The following is a 26,932-nucleotide window of genomic DNA, read 5'->3' on the forward strand; positions in this document are numbered from 1 at the left end:
TATAAAATATCATAATTTCCTTTTAAAACAGACAGACTTTAACTTAAATGTAAATGCTGAGTATCATTACCATTAGTTAGTACAATGCGATTTACCTACTCTGAAATGAGTTATCCTCAGGGATATAAATGTTCCACTAGATGTGGCGCTTCATAGTAACATGTTCCAATGAACATCGTTGTCCGCACTGATGTCAATCGTAATCCGCTTTATACTTGCTTCCCACGGTGCTTGATAGTACGGACGGACGCTGACCAGCCCGCACCATGGGAAGGGCAACGTCTGAGGTAGCGCAGACACGGCCGTCGCGGTGCGTCCGATCTGAAGGAGTCGGTTACTTCAGAATAGCTTCGAAATCTCAAGATTCACACAGACATGCACCGTTGGAAGAGCCTTGTGCACGGTACGTGCGTGTCCGTGGTCATCCAGTCATCCGGCCGTGCGAGATAATCCGCACCGTGGGAACGCATTCCCTTTCTACGAACATAGATAAGTTAGGACACACTATAGGTAGGTACTAAAGCTACCTATACCTATTCAAATGTGATAACATGAATAATTTAGAGTTATCGCGCTAGTTTAATTAATACAAACAGACTGCGTCTAAAGCGGGTTACGATTGACAGGAGTGCGGGACACCAAAATGTTCCTCGGAACATGTTTTCTCTATGAAGCGCCGCATCCAGTGGAACATTTATATCGCTGGTTATCCTGTAATGTTAAAATGTGTCTTGACAGGGTCGCGGGGAGGTCAGCACGTGTACAGACACGTGTTTCCGCTTCTTTCAGGAAGTTGCCAACAATAGGTTGCTTTATTTGCGGAAACAATGCGCAGGGTTTACAGATCAGTTGGTTTGAAAGCTTTTTTGAGGCATTCATACTAATATCATATCGTACATCGTAGGAGAACCAGAGTCAATGGGGTGCGAAATTGAAGTAGCAATGGGCAGGGCATGTTGGGGTCCCAAGGTACTAGAATAGCAACTTCTTATGGGAAAGCACAGCGTTAAATGGTCTGTGGTTTTCCAACTTACGTGGTCTACCCACTGTTACTTTAACGTGCTATCTTTGAAAGCTAAATCGGATATTCTTTCTCGGATCACATTTTATTCTTCTAATAAACTCCAAGCATAACTCTTCCAAATAACACGCTAAGCGACTTGAAGTCTATTGTAGTATTCGTGGTCACGAGTTTGTATGTGCAATGAAAACAATGCCTCAAGACCGACAGTCCCTACAGATTTAATACAAAGAGTAATAACCAACCGACGCCTAATATAAAACTCCCCAAATATAAGGCAGTAAAATGACCTTTATTTGTGCGTTTGTGGCCTTGGAGATGTCCTGAGGGCATTTTGCGACTCCATATTCCCAACATTGCGAATGTTAACTGTTTACCCCAGCCAAAAAATCTCGGTTTCTCTGGGCTTCATATAAAACAGTTTGTACCGTTTTATTCTTCGCAATATGAAACTTAGTAATCCTCTGAAATACTTCGGAGTGGAACAAAGACATTGCGAGGTTTTGTCGCATGAAAGTATTATAAAATGTAAGTACACGTTTTATTATAACCACGGTTACAATGTCGCAAATGGTAAAAAATATAACAGAATGTATTCATAGGGTTGCTACATTTTTCCACGGACTTCGACAGAAAATTTTATTTTAACCGATTAGATTTTTATTAGTAAGTAAGAGATACTTATTGGACATAATAGTATATTTCATTACAAGTGCGGAAAGGCTGTCATTGCAAAGAGTTCCGACAAATGTCTACCCGAGCCGAGGCGTAGCTGAAGGCGAGGGTTGACAGTCGGAACGAGTTGCAATGACGGTTCCGCACGTGTACTGAACGACTATTTTTAATACAGTTGCGAAAAAATGAAGCAATTTAATAAAATAATAAAAACACAATAAACTCAACTAACTTAATTTAATTTAAAACAACTTTATTGTTTATAGATATAAAAAACTAGGGTCGAAATTACTCATTTTAGGCAACCAACAACTAAACTCGCAAAGAAAATTTCTGAAAAATGGCACCAACCGTAGAATATAAGCAGAGTTTTTTTTTTTTTCACCCATTCTGGTAGGCAAAGGGAACTATGCCCATACAGCCAAGTCTTCAGTAGAAGTTTTTTATTGATATGAAATGAAAATGAAATTTAATGAGATGAAATGAAATAAAACCTAACCAAACTCATTCAATCAAATCATTCAATCTGATATTGAAACAAATTAGTAGCTTCTTTTTAGAAATATACGTATTTGCATGAATCATAAAAACTTCTATGAATTTTTTTAGTAAAAACTTCATGGTTAGTTTTTCTTTTTAATATTTTGACAGTTGGGAAAGAAAAAGCACGAGTGCGGGAAAGGTAAAAAAAAAGCACGAGTATGTAATAGCCCACTTCCCGAACGCTATACGTCCCTGCAATACGCCACTTTTTGAGCAACTGTATTAAAAAAATCTTTTTCAAAACATGCCTCTTCAACGTCTTCTGGATCAATGAGAATCGCCATTAGGAGCCATTTTGAACACAGTCTGAGTAACATATTATATTGTGTGTGTGTATTTACTGTCCTTCAGTACATAGCTACTAAACAATATTACGAAACGCCAGAAGCGCGATAGCGGGCGGTTATGGCGCAAGAGGTGAAAAAAAAAGTAAACAACGAATTTTCAAGATTCAAGATTTTTTATTTGCAGAAACATTTTTTACAATGAGATGTTACTAAGTACATATTATTACATTATATAAATTACAATACATAAAATGCGCATACCGTATTCACTTGAAAGATTCATCCTGTGTAAGAGCCTCTAAAGAAAAATTAAAAAAAAAAAACGATTCATCCGCATTACCGTCAAAACGCCGCGGTCATCAAGGCACCCCAGGTTAACGCTTAAAATAACATTTTTATGGTACACAAAGTCAAAAACTTTAAACTACTCTCCTGTAAAATAGCGGACTTGTAGATCCAACATTGTTGATAAGACGGTGATATTTTGACGCCGCGACCGAAAAGACTTCACCCGTGCTCGGCTCGTAAAACGTAAACGCAGCTTACAACGTCGCACAATCGGAGTGAAACTTCCGCTAGATTTGTTAGCGCTAAGATAAATGGAGGAGCTGGCAACAAAATGGAGTTGAAACGTGAAACTTTTCTGTAATTGTACCATTTTGATCAAAATCACCAACTTTCAACTCAATTTGAGCACAGTTTTAGGCTGTTTTGCTTGAAAGTGAGTTCAGATTTGTATTTAGTGATCGAAATCATGAACTTTGGACTCAATTCTTTAGGCCGTTTTGTTTGCAAATGCGTTCAGATATTTGATTAGTGCATTCAGTGGACACAATGTCTGGATCAAAGAAAAAAGTATTTTGATCGGATATGTGACTACGCCGTTTTGTTCACTAGATCCTCAATGTAGCTCTAAGCACAGCTTTACATAACAAACGGCTTAAGTTAACGCGAGGAAATATCCCAATGGTAGACCACAGGCCGTGATGTACATGATATCTTACACCATTGCCTCAGTTAAATGGAGTGTGTAACCGGAGACAGATTGCGTTGAAACCTCTCGTCCGACCCCAACGGGATAAACATGGCCCGATTAGTCAAGTTACTTGGATTACGGCCAACAATCATCGATAAAACTGGATGTATTGGCTCGAGAAAAAGATCTATTGAAGAGCGTAACCTCATTTTTTCTTTATTACTTTTTATTACATACTAGTTTGTGCCAGCGACTTCGTCCGCGTGTCGCCTATAGTACTCGGGATAATATAGCTAGAATTAGAGAAAGAATTTTCGGAATCGGATCATAGTTCATGCATCCAATTCTTTATAATATTAGTAGGTATAAAAAGATGTTTTTTTAATAATTTAACATGATTTATTGTGGAAATAGATGGGAAATAGAGGGTTAATTATGATTTTAAGCTAGCTGACCCCCTGCTTTGCTCGGGTGAAGATTCGACTTTAATGAGATCTACTTACCTTACAGAGGTTTAGAATCTACATGCAAAATCTCAAAAAACCAGCAATGCAAGCTGTACATTACAAAACACATAACTCTCTTTTTTGACTTCGCCGCGATAGGGTGAAAAGCCTATAGGTACTAGTATAGCTAGGACGATATTTCAACAATTGAGGTTTTAATTATGTCAGTCCGCTTCTTATAGATTCTTTAATACATTGAAACCGTTACTTACCTAATTTGCAAACAAAGATTATATCGAGAGGGTATCGCTGGAGACTCATAATCTCATCGTTCAATAATGTAATACCTTATTAGTATTCTGCTAACGATCTATTTTCGTTTTTAGTGGCATTAAATATCTAATTTTAGAAATAAAGCTTAAGACGGGATCGCGTCGACCGGGTGATATTCAAATAATAATTATTATAAATTATATTATTTATTATATATATTTAAGAAGTCAATTAAATTACGTGTTCTGCATCAATCAATTCCGTTAATCCTCATGAGTTAGCAGAGTATTTTCCAAACATTAGCATCGAGATTTCTCGTCTAAAATTCCTCAACGCTTGAAGACCCAAAGTCTTCGAATATTGCTTGCTGCCTGTGAGGACTTTGGTCTCTAAGCACAGAGAAACACATTTTGTTTTGATAAAAGTTATTATTTTAAGATGTGCCACATAAAAATCTAATCATTATTTTACCGTCTAAAGTTGCCTTCAAACTACGGAAATATAATATAATATAAATATATAGCTCACCCTACGTTTAAATGTCACTGTTCACACTTAGATGTAATAAAATATTACATCAATATACAACATATTTAAAAGTAGGGTGAGCGATATTTATATATTATATTATATTCCGTAGTTTGAAATCAACTTAAGAATGGGTGCTAGAAAATCTCTATAATGTATTTTTTAATATTATTTAATTAAGTAACGTCAATTTAGTCGATATAACTACACTGGGTAAGTATGAAAATAAATGTGACAGAACAAACGTACGGCGTTAGCTCATAAAATGTGGTCTAAAGCGGATGTACAGCATTCTCGAGTGGTATGGACTTCCGATTCTCCTTTATCATGGTCTAATAATGAAACAAGTCTAATAAAACGATTCTTGAACAGATTTTCATTTTATCTGCAAAGGACATGACTTATCTCGAACTCATTTTCCACCCAATTAATTTATCTGAAATGGCTTTTCATATTTCCTTTGAAGCTTTTGATCTAAGTTGTGGGAAGATCGAAATTACATTACAAAGATGCTCAAATTAATTTGTACAGGTTGTCGAATTTTCCTGTCTCTTTCCGTGATTTATTTCTGCTACTCTTTTATATAAAAAAATCTATATTATTATTGAGTCGATTTTAAAATCCTGTGTTTTCTTCTATGTGAACCTCCGTAGTTGGAAATAAGATTAATGCATAGAATAATGTTTATTAATCAGCATACGTGATACCAATAAAAATATTAAAAAATATACTTATAAAGTACAAATACGTAAATTCGTTGTAATACACAGGGATACATGATCTAAGTTTTTTTAACTAAGACAAACTATCAAAAAGCATCCTTTGCCTACAACGAGTGAACTATTTTCAAATAATATTTTCGTGCCACCATAACAAGGACCTACACAAAAGACTCGAAATCCGTTTTGATGGTCTAAAAATAGAAAAATGAAGAAACCTCGAAAAGATACGTCTCGCGTAAGATGAAATGGAAAAAAAGTGGCAATGTCGGTTCCAAGCGAAACTGCCTGAAATATTTTATGAACACCTCTGCCCCTGCTCATGATATAGCGTATGCAAACAGTATTTTTAAAAATGTAGAAAGAAATTTATCGTCATACTGATGCAAAGGCATATTTTTATATACCTATTTCTAGAAGATGCCTGCGATTTTCGTGGGAACTCTTTGATTATCGGGATCAAAAGTAGTATACTTATGTCCTTCTCCGAGATGCAAGCAATCACTCACGATGATTTAAACTTTAAATTCTTATTTATTCACAGTCTTATTCATAAAAATTTGTAGAAGCTTTATTAGCTTGTTATAAGCAAAGTTCTCAAAAACATGATTCATAAACGTTCAATAGTGCTAAAAGTGTTCAATAACGGCTCCATAACTTATAACAGGCTGAACCCTACTATAAACCCTTATTAAAGAATAAGATGGCCGCCGTCTTGTTTTAACAGCTGATAATTTGTTTGGAAGTGAGGTTATTTTGTTTTGGTTGATTCTAGTGTCATTGCATTGTCATTATTATTTGTACGTTATTTAGTATTTAAATCAAAATCTAGGAGGACCGCCGAGAACATTTCATAAACTATACAATGAGGCGACATGGAGGAAATGAAATCACCTCTATTGCATCTAGTGCGACTTTACTCGTAAGCTTGGCCACGACTCGGGTGACCATTTATTATGTCTTTTTAGGGAAATAACGTTGTTTTTTTTTTTTCAGATACAAGGTAGCCCTTGACTGCAATCTCAGTCAGTACTGAAGCGACTGCTACTGCCATCTAGTAGCGACACTTTGCAGCTATCGAAACTACTTCCCAAGGTCCATATTAAAATGCAGCTCTTTGAACGAAAAATGACATATTGCTTTATTACTATATTTTTATAATTTTCGTGATAGGTAGTGTTTTACCTTCACTTCAAGGTTAAATAATTTTTAAATTCGATAATGAGATTTCCGACTTTGATGAGTCTTGAGATATCTTGAGCCCGTAAGAGTCAGACCTTCGTTATTTTATAAAAGCTGAAAGGATCTATGAACATTGTCCCCAAAACAGAGAAGAATGGTCCGCGACTATGAAGTTTGGATAATGATGGCTATGGCATGGTAACGAAGGTCTGGCCCTCACAGGCTCTTTCTCTTTGAACCGTAACAGAGAAATAACTCGTTTATGTAAAACGTGTATGGATTATGGAACCGAATCGAAACTCTACCGGAGTCCTCAATGCCACAACAAGGATGGCGACCCTAATGCAGACGCAATAAATTCAGATTACTAGCGTCGACTTGCAGTCAAGTGCAAATTCTCATTTCGATTTCGACGTCAGTAGACTCTTTCTTTTTTATTGATGCGGTTTAATTACTATTCATTCCATTAGTGCCGGCTTGACATGACGCAATACCTAGATGTTATCGTAAAAATCTTGTCCTAGGCTAGTGAGGTGCGGTGATATTATAAGCGATGATACCTAGTGGTTACGACGTCGGTCTTCTATTCGAGAGGTCGGGGGTTCGATCGCAGGGACGCATCTCTGACTTTTCGGAGTTAGGGCTAACATATCGTGAGGAAACTTGCATGCCTGAGATTCTCTCTGTCTCTAGTGACACTGGCGATAAATGTTTTAAAAAGAAAAACAATTTGGCGACTGCATGGCGCCCTTTTGAGCTGTAAAAAAAACTTTAGTTTGTTTTTTGCAGAGCAGTGGTGTTTTTTATTTTTAGAGTTCCGTACCCGGGGAGTGCTCACGGGATACTATTACTAAACCTCCGCTGATTGTGTATTCCGCTACACTCAACAAGAAATATCTACCTTATAAAAAAATTAAAATGACCGCAATGAAAATTAATAAATGATTTTTTTTTACTTTTTGCACAATCCCTTTGTGTGCGGTTCCGACTCGCACTTAAACGATATTTTTTATAACGACTCATGTAGTAAATTATTTTTTTACCTACCTTCCATTCTGCGGGTGTGGGGAGGACGCGCGCTCGCCCTGCACCAGAAATAGAGAGCCTCGGTCCGCGTCCAGGAGAATTGACACGTTCTGGAGAATCTTGTGACACAGCACCCGTACCTCCAGCTCATTGCATATATCTTTTACCTATAACAAATAAAACAAGTGTGTTATACTCACAGATAACCAGAAAAAAAATCCATATTACTCCGGCAGGATTTGGGAACCCACCGTATTATTATCATACCAAGAGGAATGAACCATTATCTGAGTAACAGAAAGGGGTCACAACCCTCAGCAATGGGGAATACGAAGAGCGAAAGCAATTTCTGCTTACCTGGCCTGACTGACATATCAAAGTAACGCTCGGTCAAAGAACTTGGAATTTAGCATTTTGCAAGATTACCTAAGAATCTCAACTTATAACCTAAACCCAACTAGTAAAAGGCTTTTGAGAAACTTTAACGAGATCTTTAAAAACCTAAATACACAGGAACGAAGTCTTCGATACAAGTATTTGACAGTTAATTGCATATTCAAGAGAATCTGTGAAGTGGGTTTGAAAAAACTAACAAATTCATTAAACGATTACCTTGTGAAAAAGAATGCTTAGTGAATGAATGAAAATTAACTAATTTTGAGACTCTTCACGCCTAACAAAGACCTATAAATTAAAAAAAATGCAAGAAGCTGTCACAAGAAAGGTTGGCAAACCGACCACTAATAATAATAAAGCTTCTTCAAGCAAGAGTACATACTTTAAAATCATAAAATCCAACTTGATTGCTTGGATGTAGTGCCCTGGGTTGTAATCACAGCTTTTATTACAACTGTAATCCTAATCTAACAAAGCCATAAACACATAGGGCTTGATTATTCAGAAAGTTTAGATTAACACGTCGTCGTTTTGAGTTTACGTATTAATTAAATTCCAAGTCTCTAATCTAGAGCGGGTAGGTACCTAATGGAAATACTATTAATTAGTAGATGGGGTAACCAATTTATAATTAATCTGTAAATAGCATAAACAAAGCTTTAATCAGAGTTCGCTGTTTATACGCTTACTAGCTAACCCGCCCGGTTTCCCTCGAGTTGTGAAAGTCAGTGAGAGGGTGGAATTGTCAAAAATGATGTACCTATTCTGACTACGTTATGTCTTCGGTTGCTAAGAATATTGAGTATAAGCTTAGCTTTAAGCCAATGCAGACCTAGGTATTGAATTTGGATGAACGGATTGACGTTTGATTGTATAAATATACAGTCCGTCATCGACTTTCAAAAGAACGGAACACGTTTTTCTAGCTTTCAACAGAATCTTTCGTTCACTATTAATTTGAAGTAAATATTTGGATAAAGCTTCAGCATATCCTGACAAGTGATATCTATGGTAACACCATAACATGCTAGGTTAGAGATAGATACAAAAGATAGCAACGATGTGGATAAAGACCCATAACCCACATTCTATAACACTGACGCGACGTCGTAACGTCGTAAAGGGCGGCTTCACTTATTTCCGGACTAATTTCCGTTCGAATATTTCCGACTTGACCTACTGTAATCACTAGGCGAGGATCGCACATGGCCGCAAAGCCCGCAGGGAGCGTGAGCCGCAACTTTCGGTACTGAAAATACGAGTGATTTCGTTACAGCATCGGGTGTACCGTAAATGCATGAGTAGCAGAAATGGCCCATAACCCACATTCTACACTGAGACGTCGTAACTTGCAGGTCGTAAAGGGCGGTTTCACTTATTTCCGAACTAATTTCCGTTCGAACATTTCCTCCTTGACCTGCCGTATCACTAAAGGAGATCGAATAATGTCTGCAAGACCCACTGAAGCTTTTCCAAGAGGCGCAATTTTCAGTACTGGAAATGCGAGTAACTTCAACAGCATTAGGCGTACCGTAAAAATGCCTGAGCAGAAGCAGACCAGGGACTTCGTCTGTGTTGGTGTTAGCTGGCGGGCGTGCTCTGCCTTTTTGGAGTGTTTTTTTTGTCAAAACTGGCTAGAAAGCGCTATAAGGAGGTGCCGTGCCTGTGTCGGCGAGCGCCGGCACAGACGGGGTCCATACTTGTATAGTTTCCCTAACGTGTTACAAATAACTACAAACTTGAAATTGGCTACTCTTTGTAAAGCCAGACGAGAAAGCAAAAAAAACAGCAGACCAGGCTCACTTGGTCACATGAGCCGGGAAATATACCTCCAGGCGGCGCCCCATTCGACGGCTCGAGAGATGGAGATATATAGAGTTTAGTATAGAGATAGAAAGAAATGTCATTTATTAAAAGGCTGCAATGTTGTGCATTTTGTTGTGCATTGCATTTTATTGCGTGGTAACAAAGTCTTTGTTACTCCGCAAAGACGTTTAAATAAATGTCTTTGCGGAGTGAGCCTTCTGTACAGAAGGTACTATTAAGTATTCTGTGTTAGAGGTCACGGCGCATCGGCCTGTTACTAATGTCATCAGCATGCTGAAAATTGCGTTACGTGTCCCTCTTCCGACGTTGTGACTCTGCCGGCTCTCACACATCTAACGGTACCCTTAGAGAACCTTAAAATATAACATGTATGCAAAATAATAATATCAAGCATTTAGCTATGTAATTAGATATCCAAATATCCAACTGATAAATGCTGAACTTTTTGAAGGATGTCATTAAAATTGTTTGATTTCTGTCATTTTGTCCATACAACAAATTATTTATTAAACAAGGTAAAGTTGAAAACTAAAACCCGACTGCGATCGTCTTAATAAACGCTGAAATACTATAGTCAAATTGTTTTTCCGTCGCTTGGTATTTTTTAAGGTTGTAGTAGGTACATTTATATTTATGAACTCAGAATTTTCTCCTCTTTCATTTGACACCCCACTCGATACAATGGCAAAAAAAATTTTGGAGACCCCCACATTTTTTCATGTAACACCCGTTAGGTCAATTTTTTTGTATAAAATGTAGCCTATGTCACCCCGGATCTTTACGACGAATCGATTGACATTCATTTATCAAAATCGGCCCACTAGTTTAGGCGCTACGGTCTACACAGAATCTAGACACAAACATACACACCCACATACTTAGACTGCTAAAATCATAACCCTTCCTTTTGGCTTTGCCGCAGTCGGGTAAAAATAGTCACTTAGCGATTGGCTCGTACATTGTTTCAGGACTCTATATAGAGCCGCTCACGCCAGAGATCGAACTGAAAGAATTACTTGAGCAAATGAAATTAAAATCCCTTTTATAAGAGTTACATTTTCTAACTACTTTTAGCGTTCAGACGGAAAATCTTTTTCATTTTATCGCACAGTTTTCCCAACTTCACACCGAATTAGATCGAGTTTATGAAAGTAAATCGGTCACGCAAGAGTTTGTGTAAATAACTTGAGTAAATCCAATATAATATAAAATAAAAAACCGGCCAAGTGCGAGTCAGATTCCTGCACCGAGGGTTCCGTAGTCGGGTATTTTTTCCGACAGTTTGCACGATAAATCAAAAACTATTATGCATGAAAATTAATCAAAATCTGTTTAAGAGTGTACGGGTAAAGCCCTTTCATATTATATCCCACTTAGTAGGTATAGTTATCTTACTTTGAAAATTGAAAATACAAATTTATTTATTCATGAACACATTTTTTTTGTGATGTAACCCCACAAATTCACGGTTTTCGGATTTTATTCTTTACTTGAGCTATAAAACCTACCTACCTGCCAAATTTCATGATTCTAGGTCAACGGAAAGTACCCTATAGGTTATCTTGACAGACAAGACAGACGGACGGATAGACAGACAACCAAGTGATCCTATTAGGGTTCCGTTTTTCTTTTTGAGTTACGAAACCCTAAAAATTTATATTAAAATTATACGAGTTCATATTATTTTTCTTAATCGAACTTAGCTTGACACACGATGTGTCTTGATGCGTAAAGTTAAGAGTAATGTATAAGTTTAACATTTAAATATTATCCGAGTTCTCATTATGAAATAATGTCGACAATTTCAATATTACCTGCACTGAATTTTGCCACTCGTAATGTAGCTGAACACATTAAATTAATTAATAAACGTATTTATACTGTTTTTCATACTTGCAGTGTGGTGATAAATAACAATGTTCTCTACACCTGTGTAAATAATTCTTCATTTACATTATTATTTTCATAAATACATTGCGAAGCTTTCAACAAATTAAAAATACAGACGTTCAAGCGTACTTTTACGTACGCTTGTAGCAAAACCAATATTTACCGTAACTCAAAAAATTTACAGTATACTACAAAATGTAATATTAATTTCAGGACATAGACTCCTTTTTGTCCAGGAAAATTAAAGAGTTTCCATACGATTTTCAAAAAACCTGAATCCACACAGAGTAAATCGCGGGCATTGTCTATTTGCAACAGAAATAGCCTTGAATTTTGTACTGAAAAATCAAAGAACTCCAACATATTTTGGAACATTCATGAACTCGAGGACATCATTTAGTTTTATGTTATATCTTAGATATTTACGATACTTTATCCACAGATATAATAAATAGCTTCGCTTAAAACAGAAAAGATAAGTGTCGTCTACTAAGTTATACCGAGAGTCTCAATCATTTTTCCGGACAATAATATATTTCAAAGAGAGTAACTTTAGGAAGGTCTGCTGCGACACCCCAACCATTTGTCTAATCTACCGTAGCAATATATCCATGTCTTGATGGATACAGGAACAATTCGAGTCGAACATGTCAAAATAACCTATCGTAATTCACTCACATGGGAAAATATATCTAAAACATAAAACCCTAGAGTTGAAAATCACCTGATACGTGTTCGTGTACTAATTTTTAAAAGTTAAGTCCTTTAGGAGCTTGCCGCAACTCCCCATACTTTTAAATATAGTATAGTCAATCGCATTACGGTAACAATTTCAACCACTTGGTTATCCGATTATACTAGATACATTTTGTAACTCTAATCCTAGATGATAAATATATACACTTAAGCCGCTTTTTCCTCAAATAAAATACAGCCTCATTTATAATATAAGAAATACAAACGCCACTATCGTTTCGTTTCCAATCCCAACAGAGAGAGCGACTCTTGATCATATTTTTCCACACAATCTATCAAAAAGAGCCATCATATTTTAGAGGGTCCAATGCGATAACTCAAACATTTATTTAATCTAACGCAGCAATATATCCTCGTCTTGATTGATACACAAAATAATTAATAACAGAATTTGGACCGAACATGGCCATATGGAATTTACGATACATTGGAAAATATGTTTTAATATTAAGCCCGTGGAGTTTAAAATCTTATTGTATACGAATCATTGAATGTATAATTTTAAAGAAGATACCTTCTACCTAGAGAAAGTAGTAGAGAAAGAAGAATAAAATAATATGGTACACCATACATAAAATGCGTTTTAAAAATACACCATTTATTACGAAATCATGACATTGTAAATTTAAATGTTAAATTAAAAGAGAGCTAGTGAAGTAAATTCAAGTAAAGCATAATTAACAGTTTAACTTTGTTTAGGGTACATGTATATATTCATGATCATGAAGCTCGAAAAGTTGCTTCCTCGCAGAATGTGTCCTTTTCGGAGATTCTTTAACCCGGTTGCAAACTGTTAACACAATTTTCACGAGTAAATTTAAAGCCGGCAAAAGTTCAGACCGGCTGAAAGTCAGACGTTGCTAGCAAGCTAATGAAAGTCGGTCCACGGTCAATCTTGTAATGATCAAAAGCGTCTTTTAAGTGTAAATTGTATTATTTAGTGCCTTTGACTGAATGAAAGAAAATACCTACGTATTTCTTAGACGGCATGTGGTCGTCTTATTTTAAGAGAGTGTTATTTTACTCGTTGGAAATTAAATTAAACTCAGGCATTTACGTCACATCTCGTTTTAGACCAGATTTATAGCATACAGAGACAAATATTGTAATTTTGTAGGTATTCATACATACGATGTCTGGGGAGCATATTGCGTCTTTAACGTATACCAAACTGTAAAAATGATAATATTTATATTTTATATGCTTTCCATTCGTAAGTAAAATGCAAAAATTACAGAAATTAAGTAGGCTGAAGGAAATTGATCTCTTGATAAACTTATATCCGCAAGATATCCGAATACTGCTCCATTTTGAAAACAATTTGATTCTTACGGTTTGTTGAGCGGCGATGAAGTAATTTTATTATCTTTGCTAAATCTGCTAAACCCTATACTGCAAAATGAACGTCCCAAGAAGCTGTGGGTAGGTAGTATCACTACCCATATTACAAATGCGAAATTGCAAATGTGTTTGTTTCTTGGTTTGTCCCTCAATCACGCCGCAAAGGAACAACAGATAGACGTGATTTATTGCATGAATATAGATAAAGATCTGGAAAGTTACACAGGCTACTTTTTTCTCGGAAAATTAAAGAGTTCGCACGGGATAAATCATCAGCATAGGCTATGCTTTGCTGCATAGCATTTGGGCATCCACATTATTATAATTATCAAGTGAACATGGTGAACACCGCTATTATCAGTCGACCTCCCGGTCCAAAAGCCTAAATTGGTACATAATACACATGTAAACAGTGTGCTTCCCTATAGTTCATTGACTGTTGTGTTCCGAAAACTTTAGACAGCTGATTTGTGATGTAACTTGTAAGAGATAAGGGCTTTGTTCAGTGCCTGGTTGTGTAAAAATCATAAATCATACTATTTGTGGCGTAACGAAAATGAAAATCATGTGATTATAGAGGTATACATGTAAAAACATGTACCTAATCTGGCAAAAGTGAAGCATAAACAAAATGTAAAATTACAGAAAAAATAAGAAATTTCGAACTTAATTTTAAAGTTAAGATCACGAAAGTGCAATAAATACTCGTATTTAATTTATAAAAGCGCAATCAATGTTTATTTTAAGCTCAAGCTTTCTGAATAGCAATGAAGTCATACAGTATAGAGACGCTAGCCTTTTCAAAGCGTAAGTTCCCAAAGAGCTTTCACTTTTGAACGATTTAGTCTGAACGTTAACCTTCTGTCGACCTTTTTTCACTTAACCAATTGACCGATAAACCCACACAGGGTCTCAAGAGGATACAGTACTATTTTCATTAGGGATACCATGTGTGATGTTAAAATTAAATAATGGTACACAGGGTACACAGTAAACTAACACGGTTGATGCGAAGTGTTCCCTACTAGGTAGACGACATCGCAGGGAGCCGCTGGATTCAGGCGGCGCAAGACTGCAGCAGCGTGTAGAAGTTAAAAACAGCTAAGCATTTTCCTATACCAAAGAATAATATAAAACGAAAACAATAGTAAACAAAAACAATTTCTTTTGTAGGTAACAAATCGAAAACATCAAAATAGTACCTAATAAATCCAGAGTTCAAGACGTGTTTGTTAACTTTATTGATATTTTTACCTTTCCTGCTTGCGAACCGAAGTTTGTGGCATTGCGAAGCTTGTATTTCAATATTAAAGAAAATATAAATACTCTAAATATAGCAGAACCGCTGGCCCGTAAGACTTGTTTGAATTTGTACACTGCTATCAAACAATACTTGACCACGGAAACCAATTACTTAAATAACAAATAACCACGGCTCGAAAAACAAAGTTTGATTGTTAATTTACTTAATTTGATTGCAATTACTTTGTGTGTTCATATATCTATAATATGTAGATCAATAAATGTATAAACTGACTGACTAACATAAATCAACGTACAGTCTACGTCGGCTCTAAGTCTACGAACTAGGGATGTTTCAAGTAGCATCTAAATCTATACTTATACTAGCCGATGCCCGCGACTTCGCCCGCGTGGATTTAGGTTTTTTGAAATCCCGCGGGAACTCTTTGATTTTCCGGGATAAAAAGTAGCCTATGTGCTAATCCAGGATATTATCTATCTCCATTCTCAATTTCAGCCAAATCCGTCTAGTAGTTTTTGCGTGAAGGAGTAACAAACATACACACACACACACACACACACACACACACACACACACACACATACAAACTATCGCCTTTATAATATTAGTGTGATTGTAAAGTGGAATAGTTTGGAAGTTTGTTTGTATGAAGTAATCTCTTGAACTACTGAACCGATTTTGAAAATTCTTTTACCAGTTACATTATAACGCTACATTATTCTTGAGTGATATAGGCTATATTTTACTATCATAAAATTAGAAATCCTTACAAAAATTGTAATACGCTACCCGTGCGAAGCCGGGGTGGCTCGCTAGTATAATAAAAAAGGAAAACCTGACTGACTGACTGATTTATCAACGCATAGCTCAAACTACTGGACGGATCGGGCTGTTTGGAATGCAGCTATTACGCTGTAGACATCCGCTAAGAAAGGATTTTTGAAAATTCAACACGTAAGGGGATACCTAGGGGTTAGAAATTTTGAAAATTTAGTCATTTAGTAAAATACTAAAAACAGTTGTAACTAATTGCGTTCAAATTATTTCAGTAATACCAACGGCGCTTGGTTAAACGATGCTATCAATTATTATTATCATTTATTTTTGTATAATTATTTTAATTTCAACATAACAAATCGCCCGGTTCGAAGATAATTTTATGTGATAATAACACAAAATTATGAAATGTTTTTGTTAAAAAATAACAGTGCTTCAATAGTTACTCGTATGTAGCAGATATACGTAACCTTTTTTTAGGCCCTAACATAATAAAAGACAATTATGTCTGAGATACAGAGCAATGATGAGCAACACCAGAGTTGACAGCCATTAGGTCAGATGAGCAGCGGTCAAGAACACCTGAGAAGACCTCTCACTCAGGAAATGAGATATCCAGTTGCAAAAACCAGTGAGTATTTCGTATGCTGGGAGGCTACTAAAAACTGTCGTGACAGACCCGGTCCAAATCCTTTGAGATATCAAGACACATGGTGCAACTGTCGCAGCTCGTGCCGCGACTGTCGTTGCGGTCGTGAGGTGGGTGTGCTGTCGGCTATCATTACCAATGGCTACAGGAAGCCACTGGTATTACAGCTCAAAAGTTTTCCTAGTTAACGACACTTACTAATTCAAATATAAGTTCCTTTTCGTCCAACTGTCGCAGCTCGTGCCGCGACCGTCGTTGCGGTCGTGAGGGCGCGGCGTGTGGCGGCTGGTCGCCGAGGAAGGTGGGTGTGCCGTCGACTGTCGTCACCAACGGCTTCAGGAGGCCGCCGCGCTCGAACTCGTGCGCAGAGATCTTCCTGTCGGAAAAGAAACTGGTTTCAGGTGGATACAGAGGGCCGCGCATATCTAAAAAAAATTCAGCGCTGTCGATCATCAGCGGTCACTGGTTAGCGGTATGCAGAACGCTTCATAGTAATGAACACTTATTTTTACCCGACTATAGCAATGCCAAAAGGAAGGGTTATGATTTTATCAGTCTATGTATGTATGTAGGTATGTTTGTGTCAGATTCTATTATACACCGTATTATATTACGATACCTATTACAATATATCAAGTCTAAAAACATTTTTATAAAATGAAAAATGTTTCTAAGGACTTCCAGTAATAAGATATGAAAATACTATTTCTTGGGATTGTCGTAATGTACCTATTTTTAGACTAACATTTACAATACTAGCTGCTAGCTACCATTTGCAGGGAAAAATCCACGAGGCATTCTGAAACGTGAAAGGCGTCTCAAAATAGTAAAGCTTTTTAATTCAAAATTATCTGTTAAAATATTATTTTAGATGTAGCCTAAGCTTTATTAATCTGTGACTCGTACCTACTCATACTAGGCGGTTCACTCCCCAACCATTGCATTATTGTCGTACCCACTCCTAGCACAAGCTTTACGCTTAGTTGGAGGGGAAAGGGGAATAAGTCATGAAAGAATTTCGCTTTACAAACAAAGCACTTTGTTTGTAAAGTGGTTCGAAACACACATCCCACACGTTCTGTTATTAATTTACTTAATATATTATATGGATTACTTCCGCATCGGATAATCCGGTACATAAATCGGCTAAATTGCCAAATAATATGCTAATTAACAATTCCGCTATGAACTATGTCCGTGGGCGCAATATATTGGATTAGGAGATTACAACTGGATGTCTGACCACATAATCTACTGACATGGACTTCAGGAATTAACGTTGACATGAGAAAAAGCGGTGATGCCTTAATTATATTGTTGGTGTTAAGACGTAGGGTTTAGAAAAGGTTCGATTCCTGACATCGTCTGTACCTGTATAATCTTATCCGAGAGGTACGGTCGGCCTCAGAATTCGAGTAGCAATTCCGCGAAACTATTGCATCAAAAACCTGTCGCACTTATGACCTTTTTAACCCCCGACCCAAAAAGAGGGGTGTTATAAGTTTGACGTGTGTATCTGTGTATGATATCTGTGTATCTGTCTGTGGCATCGTAGCGCCTAAACGAATGAACCGATTTTAATTTAGTTTTTTTTGTTTGAAAGGTGGCTTGATCGAGAGTGTTCTTAGCTATAATCTAAAAAAATTGGTTCAGCCGTTTAAGAGTTATCAGCTCTTTTCTAGTTTTCTTGTAGAAAAGAAGGTTACATAACCGTTAGGTTCATAATATTATGTCAATTGACAAATGTCAAGCTGTCAAGATGGACGTTGCCTAGATATACATAATTATTTATTTGAAAATGATTTGTCGGGGGTGTTGAAAATTTTTAATTTACACTTGTTCTATAAATACACCACACGCACCTAACATGTGCACAACCGAGCCACGCGAATATCATCATTAAGGTGCCAAACGACTTACAGCCTTTGACTGTACGTTAGAGGTAGAGGTACGTACCTCTAACTTTTCAGAGTTGCAATTTTAGTAGGTAATAGATATATTATTTATAGGTTTTAAATAATGGACTTCTAAAAGTATGGAATATGGGGCCTTAAATTTCCAAAATGCTAATGTGCTTAGTGTTATCTATTAGCTTTAAATATTAATAAAACGCTTAGTATGCAATATATAATATATAAATATAGTTGTTCCATTAGGTACATGCCATTAAGATCGTTTAGAGATACGATATAGTACCCAGCAATCTTATCCTGATTAGTTATTATAACATAAATTAGAAAGAATCGATGAACTAATGGTTCATCGATTCGACGTAGTCTGTTAATTTGCTGATAAAATAGATGCTTTTGAGCACCTTTTTTATATTCTGCATCTGTGAAATATGCATCAATTATATTAAAACTTATTACTTAAGTAGTTTTTTTTAATACGTTTCGATATTCTGCATATTATACCTACATAGTTACATAATATGTATTTTTAAATGCAAAACACTGGCCAAGTGCGAGAATTTTAAAATTTATGCTACAACTACTACAAGAAATCTGTGTCCAAACTTCTTTGGCAACAAATTACTAACTAGTCTACTAAGTTAATCCGATTGAAGTTAAAATTTTACTTCGAACAATGTTCGCTTCGCACCTAAAAAGACATTCCGTGTTAAAGTGCCAAGAAGATTTTTTAACTGAAACTTACAAAACTTATTTCTTACTTAACTTCGGTAGACCGAGGCGACGCCAAAATGTCTCTGTCTACAAAAATACCATTTCCGTCTCTGCAGACACATTTCATTTAAGTATGAAATTCAAACTTTCAAAATTCGCTTTTTAATGTTTTTCAAATAAAAGCAAGTTGTTAATATCAAGTGCATTTTTATGCTACCTAAGGCCTCATTCGCACGAGAGCGTTTTTTAACGCGCACTTTGTATTATCAGCGCAACGCCGGGTTTTAACGCAGCGCTTTTTTAACACTCGTGCGAATCAGGGCTAACTCTAGCGGTTCTCTACCTTCACGTTTTATTCTTGTGTCGAAACGAGTGTATATCCCCTACCATCATCTACAAAACCGGTCAAGTGCGAGACGGACTCGCACACGAAGGGTTCCGTACCATCTCACGATATATGTATATTACTGTACTTTTAATTTTTCTAATTTGCATGGCAGCAATTTTGAAATTCGCCATTTTAGATTCTTATCATTTTTTGTTATAATGGCAATAGAAATACACACTGTGAAAATTTCAACTCTCTACCTATTACGATTCATGAGACACAGTCTGCTGACAGACAGACAGACGGACGGACGGACAGATAGATGGACATCGGAGTCTTAGTAATAGGGTCCCATTGGCACCCTTCTGGTACGAACCCCTAATAAGTATGTCATATTTAGTGCCCGCCATGTTTTATGTTAATTAATGTGCACTAACAAATAACATTGCAGAAGTCCGTCACTTGCACTGTATAAACACTCGCAGCAAGTCAATTTCTGTAAGTTTTCCATTGGAAAAAAAACTTCCACTATTGCTAATGGATATTTGGGCAAGTTTAAATGGTGATTTCTTTCCTGATCATTCTTTTGATATATTTCTCAATCCACACATTTTATGCTATTAAATTAAACATCAACAAAAAAGTAATGCATAATATAGAAATATGAAGGAGATATTTCGTAAGTAGGTATAATAGGGTCGACAGAAGATTGATGGAGGCTACAGCGAGTTAGAGGGGGATAAGACCGTTACTAACGCTCCAATGATAAGCTACTATAAATTTATGTGCCTTCCGAATGACAGGAATTGATAATGAGGAAAACCAAACACAATAGCGGAACATATTTCAAAAAAAAATTAACCGCCGCTGTAAGGATTCCGCTGGTGTAGATACGGAAATGGGAATCAACTTAGCTCATTTGGGCTGAGAAACCAAACCATATTAAATAAAAAATAGCCAGCAAATGAGCAGGCGGGTCACCTGATGTTAAGTGATTACTGCCGCCCGTGAACATTTGCTGCACCAGATGCACCGCCGATGCGTTGTCGCCCTTTCAGGAATTTATTGATATGTTTGACGTTTGATATGTTCATTTTATTTTACTTATAATATTTAGTGCAATATCCTATAATATGAGTTTCTTCATTGAACTAAACTTTGTTTATCTACATATTTACAGGTGTTCCCGGACGTTGAAAATATTTTTAAAAAAACGTAGTCCTAGTCAGATATACTTTAATAATGTTTATTTTTCGACTCATTTTAAATCGTCCAAAGGGCTTCGAAGATTTTGGCCTACCTTGTAGTCTGCCATTTTTCTTTTAATGCGTAGCCACTGTTTTGGAAATAAAAAGATAATGGCGGACATGTAGATAGGCCAGGTCCTATACTAAAATATTTAAACCCCTTTCTCAATAGGCTAGGTGGCTAAAGTGCGGTACGATAACTTATCGAGGCCAAACGGTCATCAGAATAAAAATTAAATTTTGTAATGCTGTCACTTTTTGCCAAGAGTATAAATTCGGTTGCTAAAAAGTGTGTCTTGATGATAGTGAGCCTTAATTCTTATAATGGCTAAACATCTTTCATATTCTTTCAACAACAGGGGCAAGTTTCGAAGCAGTTCAAGTCAATTACCCCAATGTGCCACCGCTCCAACTAAAAGGCACTTATCAAGTTATGATTGCCTGTAATAGCCAATTACCAACTTAATTCCTTTCGGCAGGCTCTCCAGTTATTATTTAAGAGCATGTAGGTATAATTTTATAATGGTTTTCCATTCCATAAAATGTATGTTTAAAATAACAAGATTTAATAACGAATTTATTTTTAGCCACCCAGAAACACGTACTTAAACCTATTTTAAGTGGTAGATCGAGCTCCCACTATAAGGATGTCTGCTCACTGGAGCGGAGCGGAACGGAGCGGAGATGTGTGTCTGAACAGACCAATCACATTATTAAAATATGACGTGATAAAGTGCCACATGATCTGTCAATAATCTGACAACATGTTTCGGGTGCCTGTCAGATGTACCGGAGTAGAGCGGAGGAAGAGTAAAGCCACACGATGTGTTGCGTTGGCAATGTGGCGCCGCCGCACCGCACGCGCAGTGATCTTGGGATCAGATAGACGAGGTAGGGAGGGCTGGTGCGGTGCAACAGCCATACTTTCTACCGGAGCGGCAATGCAGTGCCCGTAAAGCTTTCAATACTGAAACTCACATCGGTCGGGCGCCGCAACGCACCGGAAACGCATCATGTGGCTTTAAGTCATATGCATAGTCAACCAAACAGATTTTTGAGACAAGACGTAATATTTTTACCACACACCTTTTAATAATGTGAGTGTTCTATTAAACTCATCTCTGCTCTGTTCCGCTTCAGTGGATGGGCCACCCTTAGTGAATATTGGAAACTGAGTTCCAATAGTTACAAGTATAATAAATTGCTTAGTAATAGCTTGTCTATGCCTGCGATACGTCGTCCGTGTACTCTCATAAGTCTATTGCCAGATTTTGATCTAAGCAGGAGACGTGCCTACGCCACGTCTCTGGTCGTTTCAGACATCAATAATGACTAAAAAACCGCATTTTATTACCTGACAGGTGTAGTAGCGCCGGAACCGGATCCGGCTCTCGAGGGGGACGCAAGTTCAGCGCTCGGCGGCGTTGCATGTGACACCAACCACGCGTCCACAACCTGCCGCGTTGCCTTCCTGATGACATCACAATACATTAACAAGTGTAAATTAAAAAGTTATAAAACCCCCGACCAGTGAAGGTTACAGTAACTAGAAAAGAGCTGATAACTTTTAAACGGCTGAACTGATTTTCTTGGATTATAGCTAAGAACACTCTCGATCAAGCCACCTTTCAAACAAAAAAAAAACTAAATTAAAATCGGTTCATTAGTTTGGGAGATACGATGCCACAAACAGATACACAGATACATAGATACACAGATACACACGTCAAACTTATAACAACCCTCTTTTTGGGTCGGGGGTTATTAAAAAGGATTATAATCTTTAAAATTAATTTCTGATCATTATTCTCTTCTCTCTTCTATTTCCTGACAACACTACATTTTAATATCATTGTAATCTGTACCTCATAAATCTAAATAGAGTAATAATGGATACTAGCCGATGCCCGGGAATTCACCCGCGTGGGTTTAGGTTTTCCGAAATCGCGTGGGAACTCTTTGATTTTCCGGGATAAAAAGTAGTCTATGTGCTAATCAAGGATAATATCTACCTTCATTCCAAATTTCAGCCAAATCCGTCTAGTCTAAAGTAACAAACATACACACACACATACACACAAACTTTCTCCTTTATAATATCTTAGTGTGATAATAAGGAACATACACACTAGTAAACCAACCATACATTCCATATGCTTTGCAACAACTAACAAAGTATTTACAGTAAAGTGTACCTGAGTCAAGACTTTACGACTATAACTTACACCATAAAGCAATCACGGTAACTTTAATAGCTTCATTATAAAACTAACTTTATTCTGTTGCATTCCACTGGAAAGCAGATTAATCCGCCTTTAAAATGAAACAGTTTACGAGATTGTCTTGTCACGATCATCGCTAGAACTTATTTAAGCTTGCTTCCTTATTGGCCATGGTCTGTATTTATGGACGGAGTGCCCGGGAGGGCCAGACCGTTATTTTATAAGAGCCGAAAGTTTCTCTGCGTATTTCCCCATCACAGGGAGGAAAAATGAGCGACTATGAAGTTTGGATCATGTGAGCTTTGGCAGATAACCGGTAACGAAGACGTATAAAATCTTTCGTCAAAGTAAATAGTCTAATTTTTTTTACATTTTCTTCGGAATAGTATTACAAATCACGTCATGTATTCCCAGACACTTAGTATCGTGGCAACCCACAGACACCCTTAAGCTTTAACAGTTTATTAAATTTCAAGCGAAAAGATGAGACAATGCGAAATCGAGATCAAATCAAATTCGAAACGAAATGAGAGCACGAAGGCCAAGGAAGAACTCTAAATGCAAGCTAGATTTCAAAAACAGATATCGAGAAATCTTTTCTACTCTGCAGGAATTGAGTTTCAACTGCAACGCAAAATTGTTCTATTCCTGTACACCATTTTATACTGTTGTTATTCTATACTTTGTATGCAAGATAAATAAAGCAGTATCAAACAACAAAGATTACATCGAACACATATGATGATAATACATAATAATATTATATACTATATGTTACCGGAAATGCATATAATTCAGTGATTCTATAGAACACCTAGTCATTCCATGAAACATAAGGCATGCTTTGGTAAAGTATTAAAATATGCAATCTACCGTTGACCATTACATATAGATATTTATAAATAGAAGTAGATAAGAAAGAACTAAATCACATGTTCTACCTCGCATTAAATCCTTCTCCAATGACGAGGACATAACATGACTTACAGTTACATAACATTATTTTTAACCCCCGACCCAAAAAGACAGATACACACGTCAAACTTATAACACCCCTCTTTTTGGGTCGGGAGTTAATGAACGTAACATGTCTTGCATAGTCTTTGGTGTCAAGGAAAATACGGAACCCTAACTAAGAGGAATTTAATACACCATCCGGCACGGGTTGGAATGAAGCAGATTTAATACCTACGAACTGAAAGCAAGGAAGACTTTGTAGTCATCATTATGGCCGTAGCATCAAAAGATGCCGAGCACGTTCCTTACATAGAACAAACGGTTGGAACAATGTAACGAAAGTTCAAGGAGATTGTAATTTTGGAAATATAGCGAGTTTATTGTTTTTTCATCTTATAAACGCCCGCACAAATTGCCAATTAACAATTAATACTTTACTTAGTTACCAATTCTATAATTGAGCTAATGTGTTCGCGCGGCCTTCATCCGATTGAGTTCAAACTTTGTACAGTAGCTGTTAGGAATTGCGGGAAGGTTTTTGGCTTAGTACCAACCGTGCAGTAGGCGTTGCATTGCAACATTTTATAGTTGTACCTAGTAACTAGTTAGACATAATAAGAATATCAAAAAGTGGTAAATTATTTTGACCATCCAAAAGCACGTGTAAAAGTTTATTTGAATAAAAATATATTCTATTCTATTTTATAATTATTGTGAATTGTGATAGTATAATATGACTGTAATTCTACTGGAAAACTAGTAAAAGACGTCATCACAAGTAGGACACACTCATTGAAGACCCTGTATCGACGATTCGAAGACCTGACGACGTAGCTTAAAAATTCATAGAGCATAAAATGACCAGGATAAATACGTTATCCGGTATAGTTTGGAGCTCAGGAGATTTAATCCAAACGAAACACCAACTTCCTTACGCCGCCGCGCCGTAACAAAACATGCGAAGCACGTAGCAGCGAACGGAGAGGGTGAAGCAAAGTATCCCAAATAAGAGTAACAATAAATAAAGCCAATGAAACCGTTAATTAACTCATAACAAGTGTAAATTAAAATTTTATAACACCCCCGACAAGTTAAGGTTACAGAAAACTAGAAAAGAGCTGATTGATAACTTTCAAACGGCTGAACCGATTTTCTTGGATTATAGCTAAGATCACTCTCGATCAAGCCACCTTTCAAACAAAAAACAAACTAAATTAAAATTGGTTCATTAGTTTAGGAGCTACGATGTCACAGACAGATACACAGATACACACGTTATAACACCCCTCTTTTTGGGTCGGGGGTTAAAAAAGATCGGTAGTATTGTTCTCTAAATAAGTATAATAATATTAATTCTAATCAGAATTGTGGGAAGCAGTAAAAGAGCAGAGTGAAAGTAATTTTCAATACGTTCGGTTCGTTCGGTTCGTTGGCTAATGAATGTCAAACTTTGCTGTTCCCACCGACTTGTGTAAATGAGCTAAAATAAACTTTATTTCTCCCCCATTCCGCTCCGAGCTGATGAAAGGGGCTTATCAGATCATAAATTCAATGCAAACTTTTATTTCATTTCTGTTAAGGAAGATAGAGACGATATCTACTACCTACCTGTCTATCCACTTCCATGATGCAAGTATTCCGGTAGGGGTAAAATTTATTGAATTTATTTTAGGGTTCCGTATCTCAAAAGGAAAAACGCTTTGTTGTCTGTCTGTTCGTCTGTAGTGACTGTCAAGAAAACCTATAGGGTACTACCCGTTGACCTAGAATAATGAAATTTGGCAAGTAGGTAGGTCTTATAGCACAAGTTAAGGAAAAAATCCGAAAATCGTGAATTTGTGGTTACATCACAGAAAAAAAAAAATTAAAATGTGTTTCAATTTTCAAAGTAAGATAACTTTACCAAGTGGCGTATCATATGAAAGGACTTTCTTTACCTGTACATTCTAAAAGAGATTTTTATTAATTTTTGTGCATAATAGTTTTTGATTTATCGTGCAAAATATCGGAAAAAATACCCGAGTACGGAACCCTCGGTGACTCGCACTTGGCCGGTTTTTTTAGTTCAGTTCCTGAAATTATTCTTTTTAGCCTTAATTTGACCAACCTTAGGAAGTAATCGTGCACAAACTCCTGGTTCTCATCGAGCCAGGCTTCTGTTCGGGCACATTCTGCATCGTAACAGGTTGGCGCGGGCATACCGCCGCCCGCGCCACCCGGCGGCTCCTCTATGCTCCGCAGCTGTAGACCTGTAACAATAGAGAAGGGGTTCAGTTCTCTGCTCGAGTACAAAAATGACATCCATTTAGGACTCCACCACATAATTTTGATATTGGTTTGGGCACATTTTACTTTATTGGTTAGGTACTAGATGATGATTTGAGTTTTTTTTTGATTTTTCGTGATAAAAAGTGTTCTATGTAATTTTCCGAGATGCAAGATGTACCAAATTTCATATAAACCGGTCAAACGGATGGGCTTTAAGAATCCCGTGGGAACTCTTTGATTTTCCGGGATAAAAAGTAGTCTATGTCCTTCCCCGGGGCATAAGCTAACTCTGTGCCTAATTTCTTCAAAATCGGTTAAACTGTTGGGCCCGTGAAAAACTAGCAGACAGACAGACAAAGACAGATGCATTTTCGCATCTATAACTCTCAGTCAAGCTATTTCGAGTAACCTTCGTCCTTTCGATAGGATTAGGGTTGAATTTTTAAGTACGTTGACAAGTGGCAAAATAAGCCGTTGAAGTCTTAGCATGAAGTTATTCCAAACAATTCTACTTGTGTAGAATGCAGCGATATAAATCCATGTCTGTGGATGTATAACTGTCATAAAGTAACTTACATGGAACTTCTTTAGACCGCCAATCACAACAACCACAAGAAAATAAATCCATATAGGTGTTACTTAACTCGAATTAAATAAATAATAATAAATCTACTAACAAAGCCAAGGATAGTGAAAAACCATTGAAAATC

General features: G+C 36.8%; 1 protein-coding gene across 14 annotated transcripts in view; it reads right to left on the reverse strand.

Moving 5' to 3' along the window:
- LOC123873604 (dual 3',5'-cyclic-AMP and -GMP phosphodiesterase 11) overlaps positions 1-26,932 on the reverse strand; it is a 231,339-nt gene that overhangs the window by 73,499 nt on the left and 130,908 nt on the right. For all 14 annotated transcript variants that reach the window (XM_045918498.1, XM_045918497.1, XM_045918495.1 and 11 more), the window contains 4 exons: positions 26,062-26,203; positions 22,130-22,246; positions 16,775-16,952; positions 7,698-7,843 (listed from right to left, as the gene is read on the reverse strand). In XM_045918498.1, coding sequence (XP_045774454.1) covers positions 7,698-7,843; positions 16,775-16,952; positions 22,130-22,246; positions 26,062-26,203 — 583 coding nt within the window. The remainder of the gene's footprint in view (positions 1-7,697; positions 7,844-16,774; positions 16,953-22,129; positions 22,247-26,061; positions 26,204-26,932) is intronic.

Source organism: Maniola jurtina, chromosome 17 (genome assembly GCF_905333055.1).
Source record: "Maniola jurtina chromosome 17, ilManJurt1.1, whole genome shotgun sequence".
In the NCBI taxonomy this organism is placed as follows: Eukaryota; Metazoa; Arthropoda; class Insecta; order Lepidoptera; family Nymphalidae; genus Maniola; species Maniola jurtina.